The 26969-nt window shown below is 40.2% G+C and overlaps 1 protein-coding gene across 1 annotated transcript in view; it reads right to left on the reverse strand.

Annotated features, from left to right (window-relative positions):
- Positions 1–26969, reverse strand: part of LOC308698974 (exostosin-1) — a gene marked incomplete at its 5' end in the record, with an annotated part of 490507 nt that overhangs the window by 122676 nt on the left and 340862 nt on the right. The window contains 2 exons of the mRNA XM_081379482.1: positions 22002–22121; positions 23439–23546. Coding sequence (XP_081235608.1) covers positions 22002–22121; positions 23439–23546 — 228 coding nt within the window. The remainder of the gene's footprint in view (positions 1–22001; positions 22122–23438; positions 23547–26969) is intronic.

Raw genomic sequence — 26969 nt, forward strand, 5'->3', positions numbered from 1 at the left:
GTGCAGAGGATCTCTTATCTCGGTATGGAACTGGACTCGGTCGCCTGGACTGCGCGCCTCACGGAGGAGTGCGTCCAGTCAGTGTTCACCTGCCTCAGGTCCTTTCGAGGCAGGACAGCGGTTCCACTGAAACAATTTCAGAGGCTCCAGGGGCATATGGCAGCCGCAGCCGCAGTAACGCCGCTCGGCCTGTTACATATGAGACCGCTTCAGCGCTGGCTTCATGATCGAGTCCCGAGGTGGGCGTGGCAGAGCGGCATGCTCCGGGTCAAAGTTACCCCGCGCTGTCGCCAAACCTTCTTCCCATGGTCGGACCCCGTGTTTCTACGGGCTGGAGTGCCCTTAGTCCAGGTTTCCAGGCATGCTGTGGTTTTCACGGATGCCTCTGCCATGGGTTGGGGGGCCACGTACAACGGGCATGCAGTCTCGGGTCTGTGGACGGGGCCCCAGCTGCATTGGCACATCAACTGCCTAGAGTTGCAAGCAGTATGTCTAGCTTTGTGTCGCCTCAAGGGGTTTCTCAGACACAAGCATGTACTGGTCCGTACGGACAACACTGCGACCGTTGCGTACATCAACCGTCAAGGTGGTCTACGCTCCCGTCGCATGTCGCGACTCGCCTCCCACCTCCTCCTATGGAGTCAGAAGCATCTGAGGTCGCTTCGTGCCGTTCATGTTCCAGGGGAGCTCAATTAGTGATGGGGACGAGACCGCCTATGCCGAGTCCGAGTCAAGACCGAGTCTTTGAAGGGTCGAGTCCGTGTCGAGACCGAGTCCGTTGGTTTTCAAATTCAGTCGAGTCCGAGTCAAGACCGAGTCTTTGAGGAAGCAAGTCCGAGTCGAGTCCGAGTCTTTAGGAGTCGAGACCAAGACCATAAAAACATGTCAGTTTTCATATTCATGATTTAATATTACCCCAGTTAATAATCAACAGACTAAGCTAGATTGGGAATTGTTTAGAGGAGCAGTCTTAATGTCTTAATATGGACTATGCTTTTACTATCATTAAAAAATCCCTACCACATGCATCATCTTCTGCCTATTTTTCTAAACTGCTTCAACAGTGCTGCTCTGTTCCAACATATATTTGCTAACAGCATTGCAAAATTATATATATGAACTACAGCTCTCAGTAAGATTTTAGTTTTTTTGAAAAGACTGCATTTATTTGATCAAAAATACAGTCAAAAACAGTAATACACAAGACACAAGCATGTACTGGTCCGTACGGACAACACTGCGACCGTTGCGTACATCAACCGTCAAGGTGGTCTACGCTCCCGTCGCATGTCGCGACTCGCCTCCCACCTCCTCCTATGGAGTCAGAAGCATCTGAGGTCGCTTCGTGCCGTTCATGTTCCAGGGGAGCTCAATTAGTGATGGGGACGAGACCGCCTATGCCGAGTCCGAGTCAAGACCGAGTCTTTGAAGGGTCGAGTCCGTGTCGAGACCGAGTCCGTTGGTTTTCAAATTCAGTCGAGTCCGAGTCAAGACCGAGTCTTTGAGGAAGCAAGTCCGAGTCGAGTCCGAGTCTTTAGGAGTCGAGACCAAGACCATAAAAACATGTCAGTTTTCATATTCATGATTTAATATTACCCCAGTTAATAATCAACAGACTAAGCTAGATTGGGAATTGTTTAGAGGAGCAGTCTTAATGTCTTAATATGGACTATGCTTTTACTATCATTAAAAAATCCCTACCACATGCATCATCTTCTGCCTATTTTTCTAAACTGCTTCAACAGTGCTGCTCTGTTCCAACATATATTTGCTAACAGCATTGCAAAATTATATATATGAACTACAGCTCTCAGTAAGATTTTAGTTTTTTTGAAAAGACTGCATTTATTTGATCAAAAATACAGTCAAAAACACTAATATTACAAAATGTTATTATAATTCAAAATATCTGTTTTCCTTACAAGGAAACAAGACGCTGTGAAAAAAAATAAAAATAATGGTGAGCGCACAGCTGTTCAGGAAGTGTGTTCATCCCTGCCCACGTTATATCACAGATGGGGATATACATGTACTATGTGTTGCTTGTTTGTTTGCAGTGCAGCAAGCTTAGTCAGCCCCTGAGGGGCCGAAATGTGAGCATTGTGAGCTGCTACCGTTGAGAACGCTGCGTTCAAGGAGGGCGCCTCTGCTCATGTACCTCGAGGCTCGGGTCCCGCTTCTGCCAAGGCAGTGTGGCGGCTCAGGTTGTGGGGTTCGCACATGGATCTGGCAGAGGGGTTAGAGACGGGCCTCACCCTTTCTCTGCCTTCACCTGCCAGGTCCAGTGTTTCGTATCAGGGTCTGTAAGCATGCTCTGCGGTTACTTCCGCCACGAGTGAAGGTACAGCAATCATCCAGTTCTGAGGAGCTGGATATTGTTTGTATCGAGAGAAGAGACACTGAAGAATCTTCACTTCAGACTCCTGCATTTTTAGGAGCTTGTGAATATTGTCACTTGCGCCATAGCCAAACTAAACATTGACTGGCCAGCCGAGAAACCGGAGCTTTGTCAGAAAAGCAAATTAGACTAACAACCACTTCGTCGAGGCTTGCATTTTTTTCCCAGGGCGCAGTGGTTCCCAGCGAGTGCTTCTCCGAACGTCCGTCCGGGAAACATAGCGGCATTAGGTTGCTCACTCACTCCGAGGAGGGCTCTAGAGCAGACAAATCAGTTGCTGCCTGCTGGTTCGCCGCTTCAGGGCACTGCGCTTGCTGCTCAAGCTACACCTGTAGCCAGTCTCGAGAGACTGGATCCCTTAGTAGATTTTTTGGCAGAGTGGATACATCGGTTTCTGAGGAAGTTTCTGTACAGACAACACATCGGTGGTCTCTAACATAAACCATCAGGGGGGTCTGCGGTTGCGCCCCTTATACAAGCAGGCTCACCAGATCCTCCTGTGGGTTCAGGGGAAGTTGCTCTCTCTGAGGGTGGTGTAGCAAATTAGCTCAAAAGATATACAGTGGGGAAAACAGGTATTTGATACACTGCCGATTTTGAAGGTTTTCCCACTTACAAAGCATGTAGAAGTCTGTAATTTTTATCATAGGTACTCTTTAACTGTGAGTGACGGAATCTAAAACAAAAATCCATAAAATCACATTTTATGATTTTTAAGATATTAATTTGCATTTTATTGCATGACATAAGTATTTGATACATCAGAAAAACAGAACTTGGTACAGAAACCTTTGTTTGCAATTACAGAGATCATACGTTTCCTGTAGTTCTTGACCAGGTTTGCACACACTGCAGCAGGGATTTTGGCCCACTCCTCCATGCAGACCTTCTCCAGATCCTTCAGGTTTCGGGGCGCTGGGCAATACGGACTTCCTGCTCCCTCCAAAGATTTTCTATTGGGTTCAGGTCTGGAGACTGGCTAGGCCACTCCAGGACCTTGAGATGCTTCTTACGGAGCCACTCCTTAGTTGCCCTGGCTGTGTGTTTCGGGTCGTTGTCATGCTGGAAGACCCAGCCACGACCCATCTTCAATGCTCTTACTGAGGGAAGGAGGTTGTTGGCCAAGATCTCGTGATACATGGCCCCATCCATCCTCCCCTCAATGCGGTGCAGTCGTCCTGTCCCCTTTGCAGAAAAGCATCCCCAAAGAATGATGTTTCCACCTCCATGCTTCAAGGTTGGGATGGTGTTCTTGGGGTTGTACTCATCCTTCTTCTTCCTCCAAACACGGCGAGTGGAGTTTAGGACCAAAAAGCTCTATTTTTGTCTCATCAGACCACATGACCTTCTCCCATTCCTCCTCTGGATCATCCAGATGATCATTGGCAAACTTCAGACAGGCCTGGACATGCGCTGGCTTGAGCAGGGGGACCTTGCGTGCGCTGCAGGATTTTAATCCATGACGGCGTAGTGTGTTACTAATGGTTTTCTTTGAGACTGTGGTCCCATCTCTCTTCAGGTCATTGACCAGGTCCTGCTGTGTAGTTCTGGGCTGATCCCTCACCTTCCTCATGATCATTGATCCCAAGAGGTGAGATCTTGCATGGTGCCCTAGCCCGAGGGAGATTGACCGTCATCTTGAACTTCTTCCATTTTCTAATAATTGCGCCAACAGTTGTTGCCTTCTCACCAAGCTGCTTGCCTATTGTCCTGTAGCCCATCCCAGCCTTGTGCGGGTCTACAGTTTTATCCCTGATGTCCTTACACAGCTCTCTGGTCTTGGCCATTGTGGAGAGGTTGGAGTCTGTTTGATTGAGTGTGTGGACAGCTGTCTTTTATACAGGTAACGAGTTCAAACAGGTGCAGTTAATACAGGTAATGAGTGGAGAACAGGAGGGCTTCTTAAAGAAAAACTAACAGGTCTGTGAGAGCCGGAATTCTTACTGGTTGGTAGGTGATCAAATACTTATGTCATGCAATAAAATGCAAATTAATTATTTAAAAATCATACATAGGCCTGTCGCGATAGTCGATAAGTCGATTAATCGCACGATAAAAAAAATGAGCTCGATAATTTTTCCGGCCGCGATAATTCCATTTGCATGCTTGTTTGTTTTCCTCGTCTCTCTCTCTCTCTACCAAAGAGACTGGATGACCACTCTCGCTTGGTTCTTTAGCGTATAGGAGGAGGAGTGAACCCTCTTGTTGTCAGTTGCATGGTCTTTGTGTGGGGAGGCGGCGCCGCGGCGCTTGTCAGTCACATGGTCTTTGTATGGGAAAGCGCCGGCGGGACTGTTTGAGGCGACTGCCGGGAGGGAGAGAAGACGCTAGTTGTGAGTTGCGACAGCGAGCCCTATCACATGAAAATGCATATCTATACCACGAATGTTATTTCTCGTGCCATTTATACGCCCAAAATAGTTTTTGCGTGCATATGATACACTCTTTATGGCGTGTAATACGCACGCACTCCTCACCCCTAATCCTAACCAAGTATTTTCAGTGTGTATCATACACGCAATAAAGTGCGTCTCCGTCTTCCCGACAGTACACAATCACTTGACAAAGTAACAGGAGGACAAAGTAACAGGAGTAACAGTGCAAAATTGTACGATATGGCTTGTTGAGGCTTTTTTTTTTATTTGTTTACAAAGGTCCTAACTGTCAGTTTTGCCTGTTATGGAATGTATCACTATTTAAGCCTAATGTCTAAAGCCTAATGTTTAAGATTTTTTGAAGTGCAATTTTGTTTACATCCATTTTATTTATTAACAGACATTTATTTTGTTAACAGACACTAAGAGTCCATTGCTTTCATTGTTTTTGGTTGTTTTGTTCATTTTTTTGCATATTTAAAATGTTTTCTGTTTTCAATGTTTAATATTCTTTAGAAATAAAAGTTTATAGATCGTTGAAAAGGTGTACCTGCATTATTATGCCATTATAATTATATTAAATGAAAATGGTCTCAGAACGACAATATTATCGTTTATCGCGATAATTTCTTGGACAATTTATCGTCCAGCAAAATTTGTTATCGTGACAGGCCTAATCATACAATGTGATTTTCTTGATTTTTGTTTTAGATTCCGTCTCTCACAGTTGAAGTGTACCTATGATAAAACTTACAGACCTCTAGATGCTTTGTAGTAGGAAAACCTGCAAAATCTGCAGTGTATCAAATACTTGTTCTCCCCACTGTATATATAATTAATTTTAACGGATTATAATTATAAATATTTTAATTATTTTTTAGAATTGACTGTAGCAGAATTAATAGTACAATTATTTAATCAGTTCATCCAATGAAAGCATAATCAATTATTAATTCTAGGAAATTATCTTCCTGGCCAAGAAAGAATAACCTTTACCAACTAAAGTAAATAAAGTACTAGCAGGGTAAAAGCATAGGTATCGCTAGATCAAGATGTTTAAGTGACTTCAATATTTGTGTGAGTGGCAAACACAGAGACAATAAAACGTGGATATAATAGTTTAACCCTCTGGGGTCTGAGGGGTTTTTGGGGTCCTTGAGATGTTCTGACATGCCCTGACATTTGTGCTTTTTTCAGTTGCTTATAAACATATTAATGGCAAAGGTGTAAATTCACTCTATTTAGCACAAACAGGGCTACCATAATATGTGAACAACTTGCATGTACATGTTTGTATTTTTGATAGAATAATGTTTATGCATGTTTTTTTAAAAAACAAAAAACTAAAGTTTCTGAAATAAGGCCATAAAACACATTCTAAATATATGTAAATAAGACTTTTGACTAATGGATGTCATTGCCTAGAATTTTTTCTTCAAAATTATGTGAAAATCATCCTGCCTAATCATTCACATAACACAATACATTGATTTAAATCTTGTAAAACACTTTTTGTTTGGAAAGGCCATATGCGGGTGGGCGTGATTCACACCTGTGGAGTCAATGGGGCCCGCATAATGAGGCTGCATACGTAATGAGCCTTTCATTCAGGTGTGTGACTGAGCCACAAGAATGCAAGGACAATATATAACTGGTTTGTTGTCTTTTCCACAAATTTTGCTTGCAAATTGTACAATATCCAAGGTAAACATTTCTAGTAATTGTGCAGTTAATTGTTCTCATACTGTATTTTCAGATTTGGAATATATTCTCTTCCCAAATGTGTCACTAATAAAGCATAATAAAATTATTTAAAGAGAAGGCTTATAATGACCTTTTAAGATTTTGTTTACATCTATCCTTTTATATATATATATATATATATATATATATATATATATATATATATATATATATATATATATATATATATATATATATATATATATATATATATATATATATATATATATATATATATATATATATATATAATTTATTTTTTAAGGTTATACAATTACAACAACATTTAAAATTGCAACAATATTTCCAGTGTAATCTTTCTTTGTATTCGCGATTCATATTAAAACAGTATTTTTGCCAGCTGTAGTAGCTCCACAACAGCACACATCTGTGCGTTCGTTCATTCATTCATACACAGAAACGCAATTCATATTTAAACAGTATTTTTGCCAGCTGTAGTAGCTCCACAACAGCACGCATCTTTGCGTTCATTCATTCCGATTAGAACAAAGCAAACAGAACTGACCCAATTCCTCAGCGGGATCCGTTTGCTCCTCGAAATGATACTTCCAGAACTTCTGAGATAAATTTTTGCAGGATTATTAACAAGATAGTATTATTCCTCACAGCATCGTAAAGTACATAAGTCTGAAAGTGAACTCGCGGTGTGTGTTATCCAGCTGATGTGGGCGTTTCACAGGTTTGTTTGGATCGGCTCACATTTGCGTTTGAATAGCGCGCGCTCTCCATGGGCGGAGCACATTAAAACTTAATGAGCTGAGATGAGAACGACTGACATCTCTCTCTTTGCATACATATTACATAAACTGTGAATATTTGTTTTTTATAAAAATTACTTCGTTTAAAAGAAGATAATTAAAGCTTCATGCCTGTATGTCTGTATGCCTGTTTGACTGAGTATTCGCTGAGTTATGGTTCATTTTCGGACACGTTTCAGAATGGACTACACTGACAGAGAGGAGGCAGAACTCGCTTCGTGTTTATTTTTCTTTATTTGGCAAGTGGCTTTTTCTAAGGGGGCAACCACTTCTCACAGTACAGGTGGGCTACAAGGATGCAGCAGACTCGAAGTCGACAGGCTACACGGGGCTTCTTCTGAGGCAGACAGAATGGATGCTTCAGACAAAGTATACAGTTCACGTGCGTTGAAAGGGACGAACACTTCTCACAATATAGATGGGTTGCAGGGATGCAGCAGACTCGAAGTCGACGGGCTGCACGGGACTTCTTCTGAGACAGACAGAATGAATGCTTCAAACAGGACGTACAGCTCTCACGCTTTTTCTGAGGGGGACGACCACTTCTCACAGTACAGGTGGGCTACAAAGATGCAGCAGACTCAAAGTCGACAAACTGAACGGGGCTTCTTCTGACACAGACAGAGTGGATATTACAGACAGAGCGTGCCAGCCTCACGTTCGTAACAGAGGGACAGTCACTTCTCCCAGCACAGGTGGGTTACAAGTGTACGGCAGACTCGAGGTCGACAGAACAAACGGGGACTCTTCAGAGGCAGACAGTGAACATTTCAACAGGGCATCTCCTCTCCTATTAGCACAAACAGAGGGGTTAAATTCTAATCCCAGATGATAATTCTTCGACATCCAGACAGATAGAACAGATCAATGTCACTGAGCTCTCATTATTGACAGTAGACCAGCATGACACATGGAGAGTGCACAGCAAAGAGAAATGTATCTTCCACACACACGGCAATTCCACTTCAAGCATATAATGTGGGAGAAAACGTCAATTTTAGGCACTGCAAACTCGCTTCACGAAGTGCAATTTAAAGCCAGCACTCACCCTTGGGTCTCTGTCCGAGGGGGCCGCGATCATCAATGCTGTGAAGGAGGTTTTGGAATGTTTTTCTTCACAGACACAGGCAGAGTTCACATCACCATTTATAATGGAGGAAGAGATAAGAGATCGGTAATGAATCAGTACAATCCACTCATATTTATCCATATTTATGATCGTGATCCAAACACTCCAAACCACATCCAATTCAGTGTCGAATGCATGCAATTACGAGACTCAGTTCTCGGTTACTTAGCTCCTCTCCAATGCAAACGGGGTATTCCACTCTCCCTCTGTTGCCCTCAAGTCCCTCATCAAGTCAACACTCTCCCTTTCATTCAACAGCACTCCAATAGCTGCAACCACCCGATAAAACGACTTCTCACAGGGGAGAACCACACCAACAGCCTCTTTCTCTTGCTTTTTATATTCTCTCAAATGCTGACGGGGCCTCACCCAAACTCTCAGAGTAAATTCCCCACACCTGTTGTCAATCTGTCATTTGGGGTTGTCATTGCAACAGACGCACACGCAGGCCTGGGGACGGTGTTACACTCAAAGTGTCCCAACGGGAACACTGCTTCAGCGGGAATAAGTTCCATATGCTATTTGTCACACCGTGACAATTACAATCAGTTAACCACAACCTATGGGAAACTTAAAGGGGCACAATAACTTAGAAACGCATCTAAAGACTGCGAACGGGTACTTGCATTGACTTCGGTTGCTGAACCGAAGTCCAAGTCCAGATGCAGGAGATTCTTGAGATTCTTGATGATTTTGCCAGGAGTGCGCTGAAGCGTTCGTTTGGGTTCTTGGGGTGGTCCACATTGAATCTAAAGAAATTAACTTGAAGATGAAGTTGCCGGAAGGAGACAGGAAAATGTTGTCTCAAAGAGATTGAGCAAAGATCTGAACTAATCAGACACTCTTAAAGGTCCTATCAGTTCACACCCATGTGGTGAGATGTCCAGGGCTTGACATTAACACCCGCCAACCCGCCAAATGCGGGTGGATTTTGCTCGTGGCGGGTAACATAGTCACTCCAACTAGCCACTTTGGCGGGTTGAATAATTGTAGTCTTTTCAAAAGGCATCTGAAATAAGTGTGACACTATAACACTACAACTCCCTGAGTATTAGGGCTGTCAACGAATATTCTAAATTCGAATATGTATTCGAATAGTTTTAAAAAACAGAATTTCGAAGGTGAAAATGAATATTCGAATGTGGAAAAATGCCCGTGGTAGCAGAGGCGCGGCTGTCTGCTTTGCGAGTGGGCGCATTGCCTGAGGGGTCAGGGACAGGTAACAGGAAGAAGTGTTAACGTTAAACAGAAACATTACTAAAGTGTAGGCTACTGTACTGACTGAATAGATACTATTTCATGAAAAAGGTAGGTTAAATACAGCAGTTTCATGCACTGCAGACTTCCACTGGTCAAGGAAAAGTTCCATGTTTACCACAGCACAGCTCACTCGGAGCGTTCAATGTCGGTATACTGTAAAACTTCAATTAATGTTAATAATATTTGTTTCAATCACTGAATGAAGCCTGCTATATAAGAGTCGCAACCTTAAATTGCTTGCACAAAACTCTTGATCAGCACTCAACATTTGCTTATTGTTGTTGTTCATTTAAACCGTTATGCGCAGAGAGCGTGACGCCTCATGCGTGCTGCAAGACCTCCAGACGCGCGTAAATGCGTCTTTCTCTTTACATTGACTTAACATTGAAATCACTCGCGCCAGACGCTCTATTCGCGTTTGGTGTGAACGCAGCATTGAGAGTGAGGGCGAGAGAGAGAAAGAGTGCCTGTGAGTGCGAGCGAGCGAGGGAGAGTGAGGTCTGTGGTCTTGAGCGTTAGTTGATTTACTTGTTTTTGTGTAGGTAATACGTTGTCAAATATGTTTAAACTTAAATAAACTACCTATACAAGTAGTTATGTCTCTTTGTATTAATTTGTCCTGTTATTGACGTGATGTGCGTCATTGACAAAATGCGCAACCAGATGTTCGAATAGTTCGAATATAGGCTATGTGGGTTTTTTTTTTAGGGAATATTCGAACGTCATTTTTGAGCAATTTTGACAGCCCTAATGAGTTTTACATGCACACAGTGTTGCCTTGCGCTTACGCGCTAGTGACCGACAACACAGAAACGAAGAGACAGCTAGCTGCCCTGCTGGAGTTACGTCGTATGCCGGTGGAGCTATGTGGCGACATATAATACATAATACAATGTTTTATTTAAAAAACGTAGCTTTACACACAACCTTGCTAATGATAATGACCTGTATTGTTATTTATTTATGTAGTCTTGATTTGGGTGTGTACAGTGGTTTTACATTTAAAAGGGTTGTAAATCTAGTTCAAGTAAATTTTAGCACGCCATAGTCAACTTTTATCAGGCAATTTCACAACAACAAAAATGTGGCTAGTAAAAATGCTGTGTGGCTAGTAACTTTGGAAAACCACTAGCCACATTGGCTAGTGAGCAAAAAAGTTAATGTCAAGCCCTGGAGATGACCAATCAAAGATGACCGGGAGAAAGTCTCTGTTCCATCTTATCTCCATTTGCATGTTCATGGTGGCATGGAGAATTTGTGCAATCTTTACACAAAAGTATGGTAAAAATATTATGATGCAATTTATCATAACATGTTGTACACCATTGATTATAGAATCAAAAGAGGATTTGTTTGATACCAAGAAAGAGGGGATTTGAAGACATTAAAGCAGTGATACATCATCTTTGGATATCAACATGTGAAGTTACTCTAACATAACTAAAGAATATTAACTAGGCTAATAAAACATAGGGACATGCATAAAACACAGGAGAAATACTATACACATGTGGGTAAGAATGGAGCCAATGTCCTTGTGTATTGGAAGTGTATCTCTATAGTCTTTGATCAAATGGCTAGTGCCATCTGGTCTCCTGTACTGTCTTTGAGGGTTGCAGACAGTTTCTTGCTAAGATCATTTAGGGGAGCAGAGGTGATAACGGTCTTTGAAGAGAACTGGTTTGGGGCCGATGACAACAGGGGAGAGGGGGAAGGGTTTATGAGGTCTAGAGCATTTTGATTAAGTCCATTTGTTACAGCGGTATACATCCCGGATATCTAAATCAGGGAGCAGACATCCTGTCAATGCAGGGGCCGAGGCCCGGGGAATGGAGACTCCACTCCGAGGTGGTGGAGCTCCTGTGGGAGATGTTCGACCGAGCGGAAATAGATCTGTTCGCATCTCTAGAGATGACTCATTGTCCACTGTGGTTTTCCCTCACTCATCCAGCTCCTCTTGGGCTGAACGCCATGATGCAGACGTGGACGAGGTTGCATCTGTACACCTTTCCCACGATTGCTCTGCTCCCGGGAGTTCTGGAGAGAGTTTGCCGGGATGGGTCCGTCTTCTATTAGTAGCTCTGTTTTGGCCGGCCCGAGAATGGTTCTTGGACATCGTGTCTCTCCTCGACGGTTCTCCCCTGGAGATTCTGCCCAGTAGGAACCTTCTTTCTTAGGTGCAGGGGTAAATCCTTCACCCCAGTCCAGAGTTGTGGAAACAGTGGCCATGGCCACTGAGGGGGCCCAGCTCATAAGTACAGGTCTCTCAACCAAGGTTGTTGAGACCATCCTCCTCTCCTGACCTCCCCCCCCATGAGGAAACTCTATGCCCTGAAGTGGAGATTATTCACGTGTGGAAATTGCCAGCTGGACACAGTTAACTGCCCTGTTGGTACAGTGCTGGAGTTCCTGTAGGTGTATGTTGTGGCCATAGCTGCTTACCACACTCCTTTGGGTGGTGTGTCTTTGGGGAGACACCCTCGAGTAACCCGTTTCCTCCGTGGCACCTTGATGCATAGGCCTGCAGTCCGAACGAGAGTACCGGTTAGGGATTTGGCCATTGTTCTGGAAGGCCTTTCTTTGGCTCCCTTCGAGCAGATTGAAGAGGTTCCTGAGAATCTTTCTCCACGCTATTTCGTCTCTCAAGAGAATTGGAGACATACAAGCCTTTTCGGTATTTCAATCATTTGCGCCTAGTATAGGTGAAGGCTTTTCTTCACCCCAGACTGGGTTATATTCCCAAGGTTCCTACTAATACTGTATTGTAATTATTGTAACTAATACCTATTGTACTGCAAGCCTTCTGTCCTCCTCCCTTTCGGACGTCTGACCTAGTCATCTGCTCTGTCCAGTTAGGGCACTAGATGCTTACGTCCACAGAGCTGCCTTGTGGAGAAAGTCGGAACAGCTGTTTGTCTGTTTTGGGTCACCTAGGAAAGGGCTCCCAGCATCTAAGCAGAGGATAAGCAAGTGATTGGTCGAGGCTATCTCACTTGCTTATGAGTCGGCTGGCCAGCCTTCACCTTTGGCTGTATGAGCTCACTCCACAAGAAGTATGGCCTCTTCTAAAGCTTTATTGTCAGGACTTTCCATCCAAGATGTCTGTGATGCAGCAGACCGGCACTTGCTCGTTCAGCGGCATGGGTAAAGCGTTCCCACAATGTTTCGACGTAGTGCGAGTTCGCTTGAAAGGGAGCATCTCGGTTACATGGTTCCCTGAAAAGGGAACAAGATTCTGAGTCTCCCTGCATGCCCGTGATCGACTTGCTTCAGTTTATCAGAAGCTAACACTGTTTGGTCTGGGTATGCTTTATAGATTCCTGGTCGATGACGTCACCCATCTATGCTTCACAATGCAATCACGCAGAGGAATTCCCACAGTGTTTCGATGCAGCGTCTTTTTCCCTTTTAAGGGAACCATGGTTACATACATAACCGAGACGTTTCTATTTTGTTTTAATAATATTTAAATGTATTTTAAAGCATCTTTGGTGAATAAAAGTATCAATTTCTTTAAGATAGTGATGCCAAACTTTTGAAATATACTTTTTACATTGAATCGTACTTTGTACTTTTACATTTATACCTTTAACACTTGAACATTTATTATTATTTTATTAGTATTGTCTAATTATTATCAGTGTTGGGGAAACATACATGAATAATCCTTAGGCTGAAGGAAATGTAAATTCACGCATGTACAGTAGAGGGCGCAGCTAAAAAAAACTTTAGATTGCAGAAGAATAGGACCCATTTTTGTTTATTGTTATGGTTAAATTGGATCATCGGAAGTCAGAAGCAAAGACACTGATTAATAAAGTGAGATTTAATACATAAAGTATATTTGTATTATTTAACATATTTAATTATTGTAGGTTTGCATAATATTCTGAGTTTGCATTTCACTGTTTATATTCATTTAGAGAAATACTGAACCTGTTTTTGTGCAAGTGAGATGAATAATGCTCACATTTAGTCTAGAACTACAATAAGCATCATGTTTACACAGAGCAAACAACACCTCTGCACTTACTCATGATTTCTCCCAGCATGAGGACAAAAGAGCTGTCAGTCAATAAATGAGAAAACAACTTGCATTACTTATTTGAACTAAACTAGTAATCTGATTACATAACTATAGCGTTACTTGTAATGTGTTACCCCAACACTGCTTATTGTTGTTATTATTTCATTTTTTTTTAAAGTATTACATGTGATCTTAACATGACAACGCCACCCCCCCCCCCCCCCTTTAATTTGAAAAGTGATATTTATTTAAATTTTTATTGTTAAATTAGTACATTAATAATGGATTTCTTTGTTTTATTTAAATGTGGCACATATAGTCCTCCTATAGCATGACACATTTATAAAACAAAACTGTCAATTTTCATGTAATGTCATAATATTGTTGATACAATTTAATATTTATTTTAAATATTTTGTAAATTACAATTTAAAGAGCAATTTGATACTATTTTGGGTAATCACTCACCAGTATAAAATCTGGATCCTAAAGCAAAACCAGTTAAGTCATACAATTCTAATTATTACAGTTGTGTTTCTGATCACTGTGGCATGTCGATGAATTTGGCAGAAATATTCCTATGTCTGCTTTCTGAACACATTTTTAGTCAGTCATATTTCTGGCAGTGACGTCTGGCAGTTCTCAGTGAGGCCTGTTATTAAAAGACTTGTCCAACACCTTCCCGAGATGAAGAGAAACCAAGCACAAACTTGCCTTACCATCTAGCTGACCAAGGCAGGCCTGTACCCTGGGAGAAAGTTCTCAGAGAAGTGAGAGTGAGGGAGGGAATGTTTGTGTAAATCTGTCTGCATTTTTATGTGTGTTGGAGAGGTCTGGAAAAGACCAAGTGCGTTTGATCATGGCAGGTATCATCTTCTTATGTGTGACAGCAACTTATGATGAAAGCTTTTGAAGAAAACAGAAGATGTCAGCAAGGGAGAGAGATAGAGAGAACAAGAAATGAGTGAGTGAAAGTGAGAGACAGAGACAAAACAAAGTGTATGCAAAGCATGATCAGCATTAACTAAATTACCTATATGAACTATGATGCTGTGTGGAAAACAGTAGAGAGTCTCATGTATCAAACTTTACATAGATTTCATCATAAAATATAAGAAAAAAACATACAATTACTTAATTTAACAACAACTTTTACTATGCATACCCTGGTAAAAAAGAAGTGTGCTTAATTGCATTGAATGTGCACTTGTATTACTTCAAATCTTAAAAGTATATGTTAAAAAACTATACCTGAAAATAATATAATTTTAATGAAATACAAGGCCACTTAAAAAAGTCCACTTTCATGACTGTTTCTTAACACACTTATAAAAGTGCACGTTACAAAACTGTTAAAAGGTTTACCTCAAAGTATTTTAAATCATTGTGTTTTAATAATCTTCTGTCATGCTTTAAAGGGGTCATATAATGCCATTTTTGTACAAGCTAATATGCTTCTTTATGGTCTAAATTAAAAGTTTGTAATATACTTTAATTAAAAATTCTCATTAGTATTGTAAGAAAACACAAATTTTACCTGGTCAAAAACAGCTCTGTTTTCAGCACGCCGTTTCAGTGCATGTGTCTTTAAATGATAATGAGCTTTGCTCACCCCACCCCTCTGTTCTGTGCGTACACCGTTTTTAATAATAACACAATAACCATAACGCGTTGTTCATTATAAACGTGGGATTATGAATTATATTGAGAACGTCATACATAGAAAACATGACATAATGTACCCTGAGTGTAAAAATAGCTGCATTCATCGTGAAGCGTGCAAGCGATTTGCAAAGATTAATATAAAGGTTAATAAAACGTTTCACTCACTTCAGTTCTTCTGGAGGTGCAGCAACACGAATAGTTGGTACTGATCCTTTTTCCAGAAGCAGCTTTTAGCAAAACCAGCTTTATACTGACCCTCGTTTGTAAAGCAGTCTCTGGTGTGTGAAATGATTCGCGCACACATGAAAGCATTGACGTTGATCGTGGGGAATATTCCCTTCGAAAACAAACTCAGCCACTGCGTCTTCAGTGGTTCGGATTTAGGAACATCAACATGACTGCTGTGATCGTTATTACACCCAAGAACAGAACACCACAATCGCTTAGACGCCATTCTGTTCACAGACAGTCAGAGACAGTGCTCCAGCGAGACGCGCAGACTATGATTGACAGCTCGCTCACAAGCGAGGGCGGAATCTGTGTTTGAACTGCGGCTGTCAATCGACCATCGTGGGAGGGGCGTCCGACCGTGTGACGTCACACAGTCGAACGGCTTGATTAGAGACGGGGGAAAACAAATAAGAAGATAAAAAAAAAAACACTGGATGGATTTTTATCATTTTATGATGGTTGTGTACAGGCACTGCCAACACACATTTCAGTACAATCAACTTGTAAAAGTGCATGTACCATTATATGACCCCTTTAAAGAAGTATACTTATTTTAATGTGACAAACATACTAAAGCACATGCCAAGAATGAGGTAACACTTTATTTTACAATGTCCTTGTTACACGTTACAGTTACTGTAGTAATAACTATAAATTATGAATAATTACATGCAACTAACCCATACAGTATTCCCAACCTAATCCCAATCTTAACCCTACAGTAAGTACATACATATGTAATTAATATAACTTGGAACATAAATGTATATTTGTACAGTAACAAGGACACCTTAAAATAAAGTGCAACTGAATGTGATTATAATTTTAACTGTATTGTTATGATGTCAATATTACATTTAAAGTTTATATACGCAACTACCACTTTTTTGCCTTTACTACCTTTCTGAGGCAAATAATTGTGAACAACAGTAACTCAGCCACGAAGTGGTAGGCAGTGGCGGTCTTAACATAGAGGCATAGGTAGGCGGCTGCTTGGGGCCCCCTACCAGCGGTCGTAATAGGGGGGCCCCCAACCCACCTCAAAAAAAAAGAAAAAAAAAGAATAGAAAAAGCCCCTTATCATCATGAACGCATCAAAAGAATGGTAAATTGTATTAATATTCTTAATAAATACGTTGAAAAGTAGTAGTTAAAATGCCCAGTTCATGGTTATCCGTCTCTACATACACCCCCGACTTTCACAATGAAATGGACTAGTCCGTAACGGTGCGCGGCGCAAAAGATAAACACGCAATGACAGGAGTACTTGGAAGTACACAAACAGAGACGAAACGAGAAACTGAAGCGAAGTTACCCAAGCAGCTCAAATAAAAGAAAAAAGCGAAAAGACGCCGATAAGTATTTGGCAACGCTGCCAAAGATGACAAACTTTTTTTTACGGCTACTGTTGGGGATACAGACAGGAACAACTATTAACGTCCAAAGCGTTGAACATGCCGCTACAGCAGCAGCAGCAGCAGCTAGGTGAGGATAACGTTAACACACTCACATGGATATAACTTATGTGGATTTGCTAGGAGCCATATGCAACATCACCTCTCCCCATTTCGCCCCTCTTACCCCCATACTACTGTTTTGGCGCTTGTAAATGTGACGTGACAGATCCCTAACGGCACGTGAACCGATCATCTCCACTAGCTGAATAAACACAAATTAACAATGTTGAAAGATACAGTACAACTTACCGAAATGTATATTCCTCATACATAATATCGATCAATCAGTGTTTTTCAACCGCGAAAACAGGTCAATAAAACAGCTGGAGAACAATTATGTCACATAACATTTACCTCAGGAAAGCCGTTTAAAGGGATACTCTATCGAAAAAAGAAAATTCTGTCATCATATACTCACCCTCATGTTGTTTCAAACCTGTATGAATTTCTTTCTTCTGCTGAACAGAAAGGAAGATATTTAGAAGAATGTCAGTAACCAGACAGTTTTAGATATGGAAGTCAATGGTATCTAAAACTTTCTGGTTACTGACATTCTTCTAAATATCTTCCTTTCTGTTCAGCAGAAGAAAGAAATTCATACAGGTTTGAACATGAGGGTGAGTATATGATGACAGAATTTTCATTTTTCGGTAGAGTATCCCTTTAATGACCATAATATATGTTATAGCATGTTAGTAGCCTATTTTGCTAAATATGTGTACTATATTACATATTTAGTATATTTTTTACTTATATTATTAAAGTTGTTATTATAATAAAAACGCATTGTTTAATTTGAGTTATTTTTATTTTTAACCTTAAATAATACTAGCTGATAGGGCTGTTTGTATACAGCATTATGTGAGGGTTTTTTTTTTTCTTGAGAAAAATTAATGCCTATCTTGTGTACCTAATATGTATCCAAATGAGTCAATATTGAATCAAATCACAAGAATTGAATTGAAATTGTGAAATTTGTGTCAAGCAATAATAAAAAAACATAGCTTGCCAGAAATTGTACCATGTAAACATTGTAACATGTTTCTGTTTAGTTACTAAAATGTTTTTACATTATAAAAATGTACATTTTACATTATTGTGATGCTAGATTTTTCAGGTGTTATCTGAAACCTTATTCTCTGTTGGGTTCCATCGTGACTATTAGTTTGTGTAGTGCTACACTTTGTGTGTTCTCTGCTTTCCATCTTCATTTTGGAGTAAAGAAATGTATGCAGGGTTTAAAGGGGAAGGTTTTTTTTCTGCTCTCCAACCTTTACTTCCCTGTAGATTAGCTTTACCTGCCTATCCACCATTCAGTCGGTAATTTTTTTTTCCGTTATCTTTTAAAGGGGGGGGGGGGGTGAAATGCTATTTCATGCATACTGAGTTTTTTACACTGTTAAAGAGTTGGATTCCCATGCTAAACATGGACAAAGATTCAAAAATTAAATTGTACGTTTGAAGGAGTATTTCTGTGCCAAAAATGGTCCTTCCGGTTTGTCACAAGTTTCGTAAAAGTTTTTTTCGAGTATGGGTCTGTGTCACGTAAGATGGGGCGGAATTTCCTTATATGGGTCCTAAGGGCACTTCTCCGCGGGCGCGCGCGCACTCGTAGACCAGACAGAGAGAGAAGAGAGCGAAAGCAGTGCGTTACCTCATCAAAGCGCTCTGCTTAGCTTTTGGGAGATCAATGTCACCAAAGAAGTGGGTTTTTGTTTGCCAGGGCAAGACAACCCTGCACAGATTCCTAAAGAACCCAGCGTTAAGGGACCAGTGGATGGAGTCTGTTTTTTCAGAGACTGTTTGTTTTTTGTGCAAGACTGTTTGTTCCCTGCATTTCGACGATGATTGTTTTATAAACAAAGCCCAGATCGACGGATTTGCAGATCGTCTAATGCTTAAGGATCGAGCAGTCACAATGATAAAGGTTCGCGGTCGCAGGCGGTGAGTAAAACTGCTTCAAATGTCTCTGCGTGTTGTTAGCTCGGGGCGTTAGCACACAGCTTTAGCACACCACCCACACGGCCCGCCTCCAGACGCTCGGTTTTTTCCGGAAAAACTCGGTACAGCCTATCTTTCTTTTATAAATATAATAAACCTAAAGACTTTTTGGAGATATGAAGGATGCAATACTACTCTATAGGTACTCAAGATTAACAGGAGATTGAGTGAAAATGAGCATTTCACCCCCCCTTTAAAGATCGAATGGGGGGGCCCCCATACATACTTTCGCCTTGGGCCCCCAATTTGCTAAATCTGCCACTGGTGGTAGGCCACGTAAAATCACAATCTCAGCGCATGCTGACGAGCACAGTGAGCAGAAGTCAATAGCTACAGACCTCCAAACTTCGTGTGGCCTTCAGATTAGCTCAAGAACAGTGCGTAGAGAGCTTCATGGAATGAGTTTCCATGGTCGAATAGCTGCATCCAAGCCTTATATCACCAAGTGCAATGCAAAGCGTCGGATGCAGTGGTGTAAAGCATGTCGCCACTGGACTCTAGAGCAGTGGAGACATGTTCTCTGGAGTGACGAATCACGCTTCTCTGTCTGGCAATCCGATGGAAAGTCAACTTTGTGGGAACAGTTTGGGGATGGCCCTTTCCTGTTCCAACAAAGCAAGGTCCATAAAGACATGGATGAGCGAGTTTGGTGTGGAGGAACTAGACTGGCCTGCAGAGAGTCCTGACCTCATCCCGATAGAACACCTTTGGGATGAATTAGAGCGGAGACTGTGAGCCAAGCCTTCTCCTCCAACATCAGTGCCTGACCTCACAAATGCGCTTCTAGAAGAATGGTCAAAAATTCCCATAAAAACACTCCTAAACCTTGTGGACAGCCTTCCCAGAAGAGTTGAAGCTGTTATAGCTGTAAAGGGTGAGCCAACTCCATATTAAACCCTACGGATTAAGAATGGGATGTCACCTCTGGGGTCTGAGGTGTTTTTGGGGTCCTTGAGATGTTTTGACATGCCCTGACATTTGTGCTTTTTTCAGTTGCTTATCAACATATTAATGGCAAAGGTATAATTACACTCTATTTAGCACAAACAGGGCTACCATAATATGTAAGCAACAAGAAAATAATGTTTATGCATGGTTATTAAAAAAACTAAAAATTAAAGTTTCTGGCCACAATAAGGCCACAAAACACATACTAAATATGTGTCCACAAGACTTCTGAATAATGCATTTTGTCGCCTAGAGTTTTTTCTTCAAAATGATGTGAAAATCAATCCTGCCTAATCATTCACGTAAAACAATACATTGATTTAAATTTTGAAAGACACTTTTTGTTTGGAAAGGCAATATGTGAGTGGATGTGATTCACACCTGAGAAGACAACGACCCGCATAATGAGGCTGCATACATAATGAGCCTTTCATTCAGGTGTGTGACTGAGCCACGAGTAAGAATGCAAGGACTATATATATATATATATATATACTGTGTGTATATATATATATATATATATAATTGTTTCAGTTGGAAACACATTTGTTGTTTTTTTTTGTGATGTGATGTATGATATATGATATGTATATGTATGATATGTATATGTATGATATAATATGATATATGATATGATATATGATTGAAAATATAATACAATGCAATATGATACGATATATGATATGATACAATTGTTTGATATTTTGTTGGGTCATCTTATGATGTAAAATCACTGTAGAACTATAACTATATGGTATCCAAACTATAAGGTTTCCAAAATCGTTCTAACTCTAAGAGAATAGTTGAGTCCCCAACACAACTACAACTACGAGGAATGATACTATCAGAGTGATTCTTTTCCAGCTGATGATGATAAAACAAGACAGCCAATCAAAATCTGTCCTACTTTAAAGCATGTGTGGCTATTATGTTCCCATAACATAACTGAAGTGTGCACTTAAAATAAACATAACATAATAGTCCATTGCTGTGAAAGCTAATATACTGTTGTTATCATTACAGCATTTTTTTTTTTTTTTTGGTGTGAATGGGCCAGACTTTGGGACAAAAGAAGAACTAAATGAGGATCAATATCAGAGAGGCGTTTTCGAGATGCCGAGAGCTCCACATCCGTGACTAACTTGGACGTGACAGAGCTTCACGAGTCACGACTTGACAGGGACGCCACTCTTGCATGTACTTTATTAGACTGGTGGGCAAATGTACATAAAACAAATCAATGTTATATAGCTCAACATGATGAAATGTTAGAATATGATCAGTATATTATTCTAATGTTGATCTAGCTTACTGCTAGTCTCAAATAGCAAACAAACTAACAAATAGAATAACATTATAACTTTCAACACACTCAAATGCAGTTTAGTGTGATGGTGTACACCAAGTGAAACAGTGCTGCATTACCTCACAAGTTTAATTCATCAAATAAACTGACCTGTGTGAGTATTAATTCAGCACTTGCGGGTAGTTCAATAGAATGAAATGTCCTTATTCCTAATATCCGCGGGACTCGCGTGTGGTGCTGATATCTGTCTCTTATTAGCAATCGCTCCCTGCTTCATATCACAGTCAAGTTAAAAAACATGAATGTTTTCACTCATTCATAAACATTATTAGATCCATCAACATAACAGCAAGTCCCATCATTCCGCTTATCACTGCGTCATCAACCTACGCCTTTGTTATTGTTAAGAGGTTAGCGACCCTTAGCGCCGAAAAAAATTACATATTGTAGCTTTAAGAAACAGTCTTCATCAAAGGTTATGATGAAAAATCTGTCATCAGAATCATTTTTTGTGAAAGTCATTCAGGTTTGGAATGACATGATGAGGAGTGAATGACAACATTTTTTTTTTCATTTTTTCTAACTATCCCACAAACCCACTGTACAAAATCGTTCACACATTTTCCCCAGTATGACTCATTTGGACGAGGCAAATCTCTTTCTGCTGTATCTGAGGACTCACCTCTAATGTGGTTAAGACTATCTTTGTGACGGAGGAGAAGTAGGCGTCCCACAGGAACTGTGTCTGCTGCCGCAGTGCCAGGATTCTGTCAGAACTCACAGACCTGGTGATAGATGGAACCTGGAAGAGTGAGACAGAGCAAGATCTGCTTTCAGATGTAGCCTACTGTGTGTTTGTGTATTCAAGGATGCTTTAGTGGTTAGCCCAACTTTTGGGCTGTCTGTAATTCAAGTGTCAAGCGGATATTGATAAGATTTGCAGCAATTAACAACTAAAATTATACTCTGTACCTCACATAAAACTATTGCATACAACCAGGGAGCACTTCAAATACAATGCCATTTGGGCAACTTTTTTTTTTTTTTTTTTATAAATTATTTTTAATACAATAAATAGACTCTATCTTTTACGGTTTGCTTCATTGTATTTTTAAGAAATGGTTAAGGTTAGGTTTGGAGTTAAGAGAAGGATTATCAACTAAAAACTAAAAAAGATTATATTAAACACAATTATTGTAATGTTTTTTTTTTAAGGTTTTTCAATAACTAACATTAATAGCAGATAGAAAGATACACTGTTAAATCAATGCAAAGTAAATATTCTCCAAATAATATTGTAATAATTTGCTTTGGCCTTAGTAGTGACCATATAAAGTTATTTAATTATGGAAACAAGTTGTCTTTAATATGGTGCTTAATATTTTTTGTTATAGTGTATAAGCTGGACATTATACATGAAAATACTGTATATAGCCGCCTTTCTATATCAAATGTTGGGGACCCTGGAATAAAAAAAGTTTATATCCTGTCCTATTAATGTGACATAAAACATTACAGTAATTGGTGAAATGTGTGTATTTGAATTTGTGTGTGTGTTTGTGTGTGTGCAAGCCTAAAAAGTCATTTATTACTATTCTGTACTGTATGTTATACCAGAAAAATATTAAAATCAGAATTTTTTTAAAGTTAGAAGAGACCTCATCAATTGTGTCATGCAAAAATATGAAGATATCAGTTGTCTCTTAAGTCAAATTTTTTCTTCCGTAATTTGTGGGAAATAGTGAATTGGCTTGATTAATTAAAAGCTCTGGGGAAAAGTGTGAAACGATCACCCCTAAATAACATTTAAAACGTCCGGATTTTTAATAAATCCGACTGAGAATTTGTGCAACATTTAATTAAAGCTCCCGGTGCAGTGAGTGGTCACTTTAGATGTGGGACAAAGCAGGTCAGCTGTTTCAGTCTGCTGTTGGAGGATTTTAAATGGATAGTTATATAGTAGTGTTTTCTCATTACTGTGTGATCACATTAGTATAAAGAAGACTATGACGATGTGTTTGTGGAGTGTCTTGGGGGAATTGTGCACTGATGGTGTGATGTGTGTGTATGTGTGTGTGTGTGTGTGTGTGTGTGTGTGTGTGTGTGTGTGTCTGTGTACCTGCAGCAATAATCTCTCATCTCCAATGATAGCAGCTTTACTCCAGTCAATGACCTCTGAGAAGGGCAGCTCCCATCCGTTACTCAGCAGCACAGGAATACAGGCCGCCTGTGGAACAAACACACACACACACACACACACACACACACACACACACACACACACACACACACACACACACGTACATATCAAATCCTCACCACTCTACACAACTGCCACCAACAACTGTACAACACTTTAACAGTGTTCATTTCAATCAATGAACTGTTGTCAAAATGTACACTGACACCTTGAAACAATGTCATTTTCTCTGTGGACTTTTTTTTCTATATTTGCCAATAGCTTCTAAATTCTAAAATGTTCAGGAATTCTAAATTCTTCGGCATCATTTTACAATGAGGTTCCAATTTGTTAACATTAGTTAACTACATTGCTAGAACTAACTATGAAAAAAACGTTTAAAGCACTTATTAATCTTTATTAAATTCAAAGTGCTTTGAAAAAAGGCTTTCCTTTTACCTTACCTATTTCCTAAACGAGTTATCAGTAATTCCAGCCTTATTTCCTGCATGAACCTAACAAATCTGCATAATGCCAGCCTATGGTCCTATATTGGCTGCATGGAACAATGTCTACTTTGACACTCAAACACTGTTGCTGAGGCCTGGAAGAATTTGGTTCGTGTTGTCGACATGTCGAAAATACACTGGCTGTTTCTCAATTCCAAGAACGCAGAGAACGGACTTGTGTTCTCGTGGAGACCGGTCTTGCCAAGCTTCCTTGGAAGAACGAACTCGGAACCGGCCGCAATGACTTCTGGGACACCAGGCGAGTACTAGCAGAGCCCGTCTACGGAGAGCCTTGGCACTCCCTACTCAGCCCCATTGTATTGATTTTGGTTGCAGTTCCATTATAATTCCACTGGGGGTGATCGCGAGCGAGTGCAGACTGAATGGGAGTCAATGGGGCTAGACGGCTAAATGTGTCTCTTTCACCCAAATGCCGTTGAGAAATCTCAGATTTTATTGTAGGTTTTGCAAGTTCAACATGGGTTATAGGTCGAAAGTTGAATGAACGAGTACTTATTTCTTTTCTATTTCTTACAGGTTGAGTTGTTGTTGCCCATAACACGCTAGCATTCTGCTAATGACGTCAGCATTCTGACGTCATTGACATTTTAAAAGACTTTTTAAACCAAATAAGTGACTCTAAAAAAATCGAACACCCAGCAATGTGTAATTTCTTTGCATCTCCTTTCGAATACAACATTCAAATTACTAGACAAAAAATTATATCCTGAGAAAAGTGGGTTTTGAGGGGTATTTCGCCATAGACCTCCATTCATTCTGCACTCGCTCGCGAGCGCCCCCGCATGGACAGAGACGTGTTACTGCAACCAATCCAGAACCCGGAAGTAAGCAGAGAGTGCCAATTCTCTTCCTATTAGACATTCTCTGGTACTAGCTCAAGTCTGCATTCGATGCATCCTCAGTATCAAGAACACATCCGGGTTCTTTCATGCGTCCTCTGTACTTGCGTTCTTGAGAATAGAGAGCCTAAGTCCCGCCCCTCCGCTTCCGGCTCATGGGACCTTATTTCGGAAAAAATATGTATGGAAGTCAATGACGAGAGATAACTTATCTTTTTATTCCGTCTGAACTGTGCCCTGAACTACACATATGATGTTTGTCAATTTAAAAGGTAATTATGAAAGTCAAGAAAGTCGCAGTTTGTCATAAAACAGAAGAGTAACGTTTAGTTTTATGTGAAAATCGCTCAATGAACTACATCTCTCGTCTCGCACTATGTACGTCACAAGATCCGTTGCTCGTATGTGTGTATTCTGGCTCAAAACACTCAGGCATGACGGCGTAACGTTACGATTATAATGTAAGACTATAGAAAAAATGACAGACGTTAGCTTCAGTAAAGTTAGCTTCATTCATTGAGAGAAAAGGCATGACGTCGCATGCGCGCCTTCTGGGTTTGTAGTCTTTCTAATTACGTATTTTCACAGTCTTATACCTCAGCAGTTTTACATCAAGCTGCGACTTTCTTGACTTTAAAATGTATCTTTTAAATTGACAAACATCATATGTGTAAATCAGGGCACAATTCAAACGAGATCAAAATATTTGTTGTCTCTCGCCATTGACTACCATACAATATTTTTCCGAAATAAGGTCCCATGGTGGTCGACCGGAAGGGGTGGGACTTAGGCTCTCTATTGGGTCTGAACTTCGACGGTTATGATGACGTAAAACGAGAACACAAGGACGCAAGATCGCTGAAGAACGCATATTGAGAAACACCCACTGTTTCCTGTGCTGCAAAAGCAAATATATTTTGCTGCACTTCCGAAGGATTACGACTCTCAGGCTGGAATTGATACGGTAAAACTGACGACATCGTTACTGTTCGTATCACTGTTTATCAAGCACAGAGGAAGCCGCCAGAGCTGAAATTAAGATATGGCAATGGACGTTTTGTTTCCGAAATGCTCTGTAAGCGGAAGATATGACTGTGTCATTCAGTGTGAGCATGCCGTGTTGTTATTCCAAACACATTTGTGAGTGTATGAAGAATGCTATTTTGAGTGGATCATTCATGTAAATGATTCATGCCGAATGAGAGGTACGTGAACCCACTGCAGGGTTCAGTTTCAGTTTCGATTTTTATATAATTTATTTTTATTTTATGTATATATGTTTCTCTTTTTTTCTCTGTTCTGAATAAGCCTACCATTAAATTTAAAGGATTTAGAGTGAGAAAAATAAACGTTTACAGTGTTTAGAGTTTGTTAACGTTTCATTTTATTTACCAGTATTTTACATTATTTCTTAATCTAATAATAATATGCGACTTATATATACAGATGCAACTTATCTATGTTTTTTTTTCCTCAACTACGCAAGTTTGACCAGGTTCGACTAATTTTCTGGAAAAAATGGTAAATAGGCCTAATAAAATTGAGCTGTAGCCTATTGTTGTAAAGCAGATTTAAAATGGCGACCGTTTTCACCAATAAATCGAGCATATTATGTTCACCACTCTCTCCCACATTAACTTTGGGTTTAATCACTGTTATAATTATAAGGGGGTCCAATTTTCTACCTTATAAGGGGTCCCTCTCTCCAAAAAGTTTGAAAACCCCTGAGCTAACTAATAACTACATTTTTTTTCATACCTCTCAGAGGACTACTAAGAACTACTATACAGGTTCATTAACATCAGTAATGCATAATGTATAATTAATTCTAAAGTGAATATCATGGTAACCCACTAGTAATGACTCAAGTATTACCAAATCCTTCAAAAGGCATTACTAATTACTTGGATAAGTGAAAAGCATGCATTGACTGAAATCATTGTAAGTTTTTGAGGCGTATGTAAAGTATTGGATAGTAATGACTCTAATATTACTACATTCTTCTAAAGGAATTACTAATTATTTGGATCAGTATTCTAAAGTGAAACGCATGAAAACTCCCTAGTAATGACTGACTGAGATTTCGGATAGTAATTCCTTCA

The sequence above is a fragment of the Scardinius erythrophthalmus genome (genome assembly GCF_964197995.2).
Source record: "Scardinius erythrophthalmus genome assembly, chromosome: 11".
NCBI lineage: Eukaryota > Metazoa > Chordata > Actinopteri > Cypriniformes > Leuciscidae > Scardinius > Scardinius erythrophthalmus.